This window comes from Stigmatopora nigra, chromosome 8, assembly GCF_051989575.1.
Source record: "Stigmatopora nigra isolate UIUO_SnigA chromosome 8, RoL_Snig_1.1, whole genome shotgun sequence".
Taxonomy (NCBI): Eukaryota; Metazoa; Chordata; class Actinopteri; order Syngnathiformes; family Syngnathidae; genus Stigmatopora; species Stigmatopora nigra.
This window is the reverse complement of record NC_135515.1, coordinates 13816109-13823608: the sequence shown is the minus strand read 5'-3', so window position 1 is coordinate 13823608 and position 7500 is coordinate 13816109. Positions and strand designations below refer to the sequence as shown.

General features: G+C 42.7%; 1 protein-coding gene across 1 annotated transcript in view; it reads right to left on the bottom strand.

The window, feature by feature from the left end:
* The window catches only part of nf1a (neurofibromin 1a), a 153229-nt gene that overhangs the window by 49809 nt on the left and 95920 nt on the right, over positions 1-7500 (bottom strand). Inside the window, exons 29-31 of the mRNA XM_077721945.1 lie at positions 5599-5696; positions 5090-5236; positions 4489-4638 (exon numbers count right to left, since the gene is read on the bottom strand). Coding sequence (XP_077578071.1) covers positions 4489-4638; positions 5090-5236; positions 5599-5696 — 395 coding nt within the window. The remainder of the gene's footprint in view (positions 1-4488; positions 4639-5089; positions 5237-5598; positions 5697-7500) is intronic.

Sequence of the window (7500 nt, the reverse complement as noted above, 5' to 3'; positions counted from 1 at the left end):
TTAAATATCTATAATTAAATCAGATGTCTGCCTGCAGTGTTTTATAATTATATTTCGGTATAATTATTGATGAACCTAACACCTGGTGTGGCACTTCATTTACTGAGTGAAAGTGGGGAGCATAGAAGCCAAGGGAGCATGGTTAAAATCACCAGAGATAAGGAGAGACTGGGGGTGTGACGTCTGCAGCTGGGACACAGTAGTGTAGAGCAGCTCGTGAGCGACTGCCGCATCGGCCGAAAGAGGTATATGCACAGTTATTACGATAACATGCAAGAACTCCCGGGGGATGTAAAACGGCCTGATGCTAACAGCTACTAGCTCAATATCTCGAGTGCAAAGTTGCTCCTTCACTGTAATATACCTGGGGCTGCACCATCTACTATTAATAAAAACAGCTAGTCCCCCACATTTCTTACTTTTTCACCACTCTCCTCAGCATCTCTGTCTGCACTCACTAGCTGAAAGCCATCCAAGAAGACGAGAGAGTCTGGTGTTAGTGCATTCAGCCAGGTCTCCGTGAAGCAGATGGCGAATTAGAAAAAAATAAAAATGTTTTTCCACTCCAATATCCTGTTTTGGGTGTTTTTTCAGAAGGTTTGAACACATTAATTTCTTTTTAGTTAATTTCTATGAGAAACTTTCAAGCTCAGTCCCGGAACTAATTAAGCTCGTATCTTGAAGTACCAGTGTAGTGGTACCTTGACATACTAGTGGCCCGACATACGAGCAATTCGAGATACGAAAAAAAATTTGGGCAAATATTTCCGATACGATAAAAATTCTGATATACGAGCAGACAGCGGACGTGAGATGCTGCTCATAAGAACATCATGGGCACTGTCTCTCTCCCCACAACTCCCTCATGTAATGTCTCTGGTCGCAAATCCCTCTTTTTAATGTCTCTGCGAGCACTGGGTGGAGCGTTGCATTTTTTTCAATGTCAGTGCGAAAGGCGTATATACTATTTTAAGTTGGCAAGTGGTCGTGCATTATCCTTTTGTGAGGACATTTGTGTCCATCATTTTCGGAATATTTTAAAGGGAATACAAACTCAAACAACCCTCGAATATTGACTGAAAGTCAGTGTGGAGGCGGGGTAAAAAGAGCCAACCCGGCAGAAGATATCAAAATGTCAAACAAAATTAGAATTAGGTTTAGTATTAGGTTCGATTAAACTTATTTTTGAGTGTTTGCATTGTAATTCAAGTTAATTTAAATGTTATGTTACGATAGCTTTGCCGTGCGAACCCCCTCTCTGTCCGTCTTGCTTTCTTTCTCCACGTCAAAATCTATATATTTTTAATACTATTAAACCTATTTTAGTAACATTAAACCACTAGTTATGTGTTACTTTGTTAATAGATGGTGAATTACAACAAATAAAACGTTTTTTCCAATCCAATATCCTGTTGTTTTTTGAGGATTGGGACAAATTAATTTGTTTTTAGTTCATTTGAATGGGAAACTTTCGTTTGAGTTACGAGAAAATCAACATACGAGCTCAGTCCCGGAACGAATTAAGCTCGTATCTTGAGGTACCACTTTGCAGTCATACCTCTATTTGCGAAGGCCTCTAGGTATGTTCGGAGGACCCGTCACCAGATTACCGGTGCGGCGAGGGAACGTCCGTCGGGCTGACCCTTTCAATGGGGGATGTTGTCAATAGTCTTTATTTTACCCTTCGTAGCAGTCTGTAGTTGCTCTGGCAATTGCTGGCAAAACTCTGCCTGGGCTGACCTATGCCACCGATTCTGTTCATCACTTTTATGGACAATATGTAGGCGCAGCCGTGGTGTTGAAGGGATCCGGTCTGGTGGCCTCAGTATTGCAACCTTGCCTTTTACAGATGAAGTGGTTCTGTTGGCTTCATCAGGCCGTGATTTTCCAACCTTCGCTGGAACGATTCGCAACCGAGTGTGAAGCGGTTGGGATGAGAATCAGCACCTAATCTGAGACCATGGTCTTTAGCCGGAAAAAAGGTGGCATGTCCTCTTGGGGTCAGGGATTAGGTCTCTCCCCTAGTGGAGGCGTTTGAGTATCTTGCGGTCTTCTTCACGAGTGAGGGAAGAATGGAGCGGGAGATCGAGGCAGTATCTCTAGGCTCTCTATTTACCAGTCGATCTACGTTCCCACCCTCTTCTATGGTCACAAGGTGTGGGTCGTGATCAAAAGAGCGAGATCCCGGATACAAGCGGCTGAAATTAATTCCCTACGTAGGATGTCCAGACTGTTCCATAGATATAAGGTGAGAAGCTCGGACTTCCGGGAGGGGCTAGGAGCAGAGCCGCTGCTCCACCGGATCGAGAAGAGTCAGATGCGTTGGCTCGGGCATCTGGTCAGAATACCCCCTAGACTCCTCCGTTCCAGGCACGTCCCACCAGAGATTATGTCTACCGGCGGGCCAGGAAAGCCTTGGTATACTCCTTGCTGAAGCCGGACCGAATTCTCCCTCGACTTTTCACGGGCTAGCGCGGACGCCCCCCGGTCGACTTTACCGTCTAGCCATCCGCCCTCCCTGCCTGCTTGCTTTTCGCTTCTCATGGACCTTTGGGATTGGGACGTCTAGGATTCGTCCCTTACAGGGGAGGTACTTTCAGGAACGGCTCGTTTGCCCCTCCTGGCTTGCCGTCAGGTCAGAGCAGCCATAAACAATCCTTGATTACTCCCTGATGTGGGTATTTAGGGAGTGGTAGTCATTGTCAGATCGTCTCCGTATGTCCATGCGTAACTTCCTGCTTGACACGCCTTGTCACAGCATACATCACTACAAGGTATTCTTCCCCATACTCCAGTTACGTTTTAGGATATTCAAGCCCTTGTTGTTTTGTAAACCTTGTCTGAGTCATTAAAAGCTACTACCTTCATGAGAACAGTCCGTCTCGTTCTATCCTGCGTCCCCGCGAATGGGTCTAACTTCCCCCGGTCATGCCACAACGACGCGGCGCGACCGTAACAGGAATGATGCACTGGTTCTGACCAGGGAAAAACAGTGCCAGCCCAACCTGAAAATGGCCGCTCCAGGTATATACCAGAGCTGGCCCGAAATGGAGTATGGGCCCTACTGTCCAACCAAATCCCCTTTTGTCGGCACTTTTTGATCTTTTAGTGTGACAATGGCGGAGCAAATCCAGCCGGCTGTGAGTTCTGATTTGTGGGCCTTCGACCCCTGTTCGTGACGGAGTTAGTTATTGGGTTTTTCTGTGTAATATAATTTAAAATTGTTTGTGTTTAGGTGCGTATAAGGGATTTTTACCGCCACTCGCAGTTCTAGAACGTTGGACATTTTTTATTCAATTTGATGGCTTAATTAATTTCTTCAACTTTTTTTTATTTTTTGTTCCAACAAACATTGGCATGTATTTCATACAAAATTGGTATACTTTTTTAATTGTAAAGGGTTTAGGGCAGATGTTTTCAATAGCTCGATTACGAGCTACCAGTCGATCGCTAAGGTACTATTGGTAGATTGTAGGACAATAAGATTTGATTCAGAAAAAAATATATGTATTAAACCCGAGCTGGGAAACACTGCCATCGCGAGTCCAAGCATGATTAATACCTGCCTACACTATTATGGGTCCTGCTGCAATACATACATAAATAATTGCTGAGCCTAGACTCCTTGAAAAGTAGATCTTGGAGTAAAAAAGTTTGAGCACCCGGGGTTTAGGGGGTAGTATTAAAGATCATGGAATTAGTTATGCTAATTCAAAGTAGAATATTCTTCGAAAAATAGAAGTTACGAAACAACTTCTGGAATCATTCATAAAATGAACCAATATACAATAAACAACCCTGGCCCAATGTACAAAGCATGTTTCGACTCCACCCGCCGCGTGGCTTGGTTTCTTGGTGCTAGTCTTAGATGTCTTTGGACCCGTTTAGCCGTGCCACCGCTGTCGTGCACGCTGGATCAGCTGTGAGCAGTGGACGATAGTGCCGGGAGAAGAGGCGACGCTCCAGACCGAGGATTCCATCATTGTTATGAGAGCACGAGGTCTCTCCCCGGTCAGATGGAGGAGCTGTCGGTGCTTCCAGGGCGGCAACGGTAGAATAGTGTGCCTCCAACCTGCAGATAACCCCCCACCCTGCTGAAGTTTAGCCCAGCTAATAACGTGCGCCTGGCAGGAAACCCCCTGGATTGGTAGTCAGCAAATCGTGGGCACAGAGAGACAACCATTTGCGCTCACATGCAAATCTATGGGGAAATATAGAGTGCTGAACTAACAACCGTGCAAATTTGGGGATTTGGAAGGAAATCAGAGTCCCCAAATAAAAAAAAACCCACGGATACCAAGGGATAACACGCAAACTCTCCCCAGGAAGGTCTGGACTTGAGATTGAACTGTCTCAAATTCAGGACTATGGGCTCGATGTCCTAACCACTGGACCGCTGCCTGATTACAAGTAGGTATTTAAAAAAAATAGTATGACATAATAACCAAATACCTTATGTATTTTCAGAGGAAATAGGGTGAATCTAACCTGGTCATGAAGTCCTCAAATTTGGAGCTCGTCATCATATTGTGGCTGGACCAATGATTGTCAGCCACAGGCTTGTGTTCAGGTGGCCCCAAATATGCCAGCAAGGTTGCCATTTTGTCAAAAGGGCGCCTGCCCACAGCCTTGTGGTCTCTATGGAAATTAATTGTGATTTTTGACATAATGTTACTCTTCCAAAAAAAAGTACAGTAATACATTGGCACAACAGTGCCCCAACAGAGGAAATTTGAGATACGAATAAAATTCCTGTCCTATCTGCAAACTGCAGAGTGAGTCTCCCATGTTTTTTATCTGTTCTGCCAAGGCGTGAGATAGGTTGTTTCTATCGAGATAACTGGAAGAAAAAATAACTAAACTAATAATAGCCGGGTTCTGGTCAGCTCATTTTAACAATGACTTTAGAAGAAAATATGACGAACAATCACCCGACTTAAAACCAACCACTTGAATTCTTGAGACAGTTGTTAAATAGCCCGATTCCCGTGTAATGTCCCAAGCGTGTTTGCAGGGTCAACAATGAGATTTAGGGAGCCATAGGGAGCCAGCATCAATTCCTAGTTGATTATTAGAGAAGTGTCCTGACCTGTTGCTGGATAGGTACTGGCCAATTCGCTCCTGGTTATTCCATAACAGGCGGTGGAGGGCAAGCACATTACCATCACTGATAAAAGACAGACTGTGGTTCACAGAGTCACTTGGTGGAGAATCAGATGCTATGTCCAAGAAGAAACTGGAAACCAAGAATGAAGAGAAAAAATTGACTGAAAAGTGCAGAAATTTGTATAATTATAAAGATAGAATTCCCATTAAAATAAATCATTATTAGCAAGGTTTCTGGAATATATGTACTTGTCTGGGTGGGATATCGTGTTATTTCTTTTGGGCATTGAGGTTTTTGATAATCACCACACCATAATATCCCCCACACAAGCGAATATGTGCGTACACGTCAGTTCGTAGTGTAAGATCACATACAGAGATTACATAAGTGGCTGTCCACTTCATTCAGATAAAAATGACATTTCAATTATACATTGAGCAATTTAGGGCAGAACCACAGTTGACTATTCAGTCTGTACTTTTAAAGTTTACCTTCGAGCTGAATCAAAGTTGTTCTTGACAAAATCATTGAAAGGCCTCATGTGTTCTTCTTTTGTAAACAAGACATGGTTGGCAATGCTCTGCAAAATCTAAATAGAAAGACAAGATTAACAATTATACCAACTATTAATGATGTATTAAATTATATTATATTACATGTCCTATACAGTGGTACCCCGTGATACAACAGCTCGTCATACATGCTTGTGGTACGAGGAAAATTTCGATCGAATAATTCGCTTGTGATACGATTAAAATTTAGAGATGCGACCAAGCCAGGTGGCCATGACTTGAGAGGCTGTTTATCATTGTAGCACACATTATTTTGCAGCATCTCTTTTGTGTATAACAATATCTATGAGCATAACAGTTACCTTAGCAACACAGTTACCTATTTATATATTTATTCATGTATTTATTTATTAACTTACTATTAAGTACCTATTTGTGTATAATGCCTTTCCTATTCCTGCATCCTCACCCTCTTCCTATTGCAACAAAGAAATTTCCCGATTACGGGATGAATAAAGTTATCCAATCCAATCCAATAAAACAATTTATTCAGACGAGTTTCGACCAAGAAACGCACAACGCGCATCCGCGGGCAAAGAGGGATTTCTGGGTAATGAAGTACAGACGCTCCCCTACTTACGAACATTCAAGTTATGAACAATGGTACATATGAACAGCGTTTATGTCTAAAAATGTTCGTAAGTTCGATTTTGTACTGCGCGCCTTTTTCCTGAGTAGTGCTTCTTTCCGCTGCTAATACCGACGCCTGGCGCTGTGAGAGCTCAGCTCTAGTGAGGGAGGTGCAAGGAAGAGGCAAGCCATTTCTTTTGAAACAACAGTGGCAATAAAAAAGAAGCTTGATGCGCATGATAAAGTGGTGAGCGTTGCACGGGAATACAACTAGAATCGTTCGACCGACAGTACCATTTATAAACAGAAAGATCGAGCAGCAGGACCCAAATATCAAACGTTGCACAAAGGTTGTAAATTGAATGATGCCATACAGTGCTACGCATTTATGCTGAAAAAAAGAAGAAAACTGCAATCGTCATTAGATAAATTCTTTCGGCCTGTTTCTAGGAAATCTGTCTCCATCTCTCTAATGTATGTATACAGTACTTTATGTATTCTCTCCATTTTAATAAATTATTTAAATGTTTTTTTTTCAGTACAAGCCAATGCTGGTTACTTATAGAAGCCTTAAACATACAAATGCACTTAGATAAACGTTTAATATACTAATATATGCCTTAAACATAAATTATAATACAAAACATAGCACTGAATCAACTTACAAACAAATTCAACATTTGAACAAGCGCTCGGAACGTAACTCGTTCGTAAGTAGGGGAGCGTCTGTATACTCGAGCACACAACGCCGATAGACAATGGCACTCTTTCTCAGAATAAAACTTCATTACCCACAATCAATACGTGGGTAAGCTCAGCTGTTGCATTTCCTGTTATTATTATCTATTACTTCTCGTTCGTTGCTCATAAGAACATCAGCGGCACTGGCTCGCAACTTTGTTGTGCTTTGGGGCTGTTTTTCAGCAAAGGGACCAGGGCAACTGTTCTATGTAAAGGAAATAATGAATGGGCCATGTATCGAGAGATGTGGAGTGAAAATCTTCTATCAGTGAGGATATTAAAGATGAGACATGCCTGGGTCTTTCAGCATGACAATGATCCCAAACACACAGCCAGGGCAACAAAAGAGTGGCTTCGTAAGAAGCATTTCAAGTTCCTGAAGTGGCCTAGCCAGTCTCCAGATTTCAACACCATATAAAATCTGTGGAGAGAGTTTAAAGTCTGTGTCGCCCAATGACAAGCCCAAAAATCACTGCTCTAGAGCAGATCTTGATTGAGGAATGGGCCAAA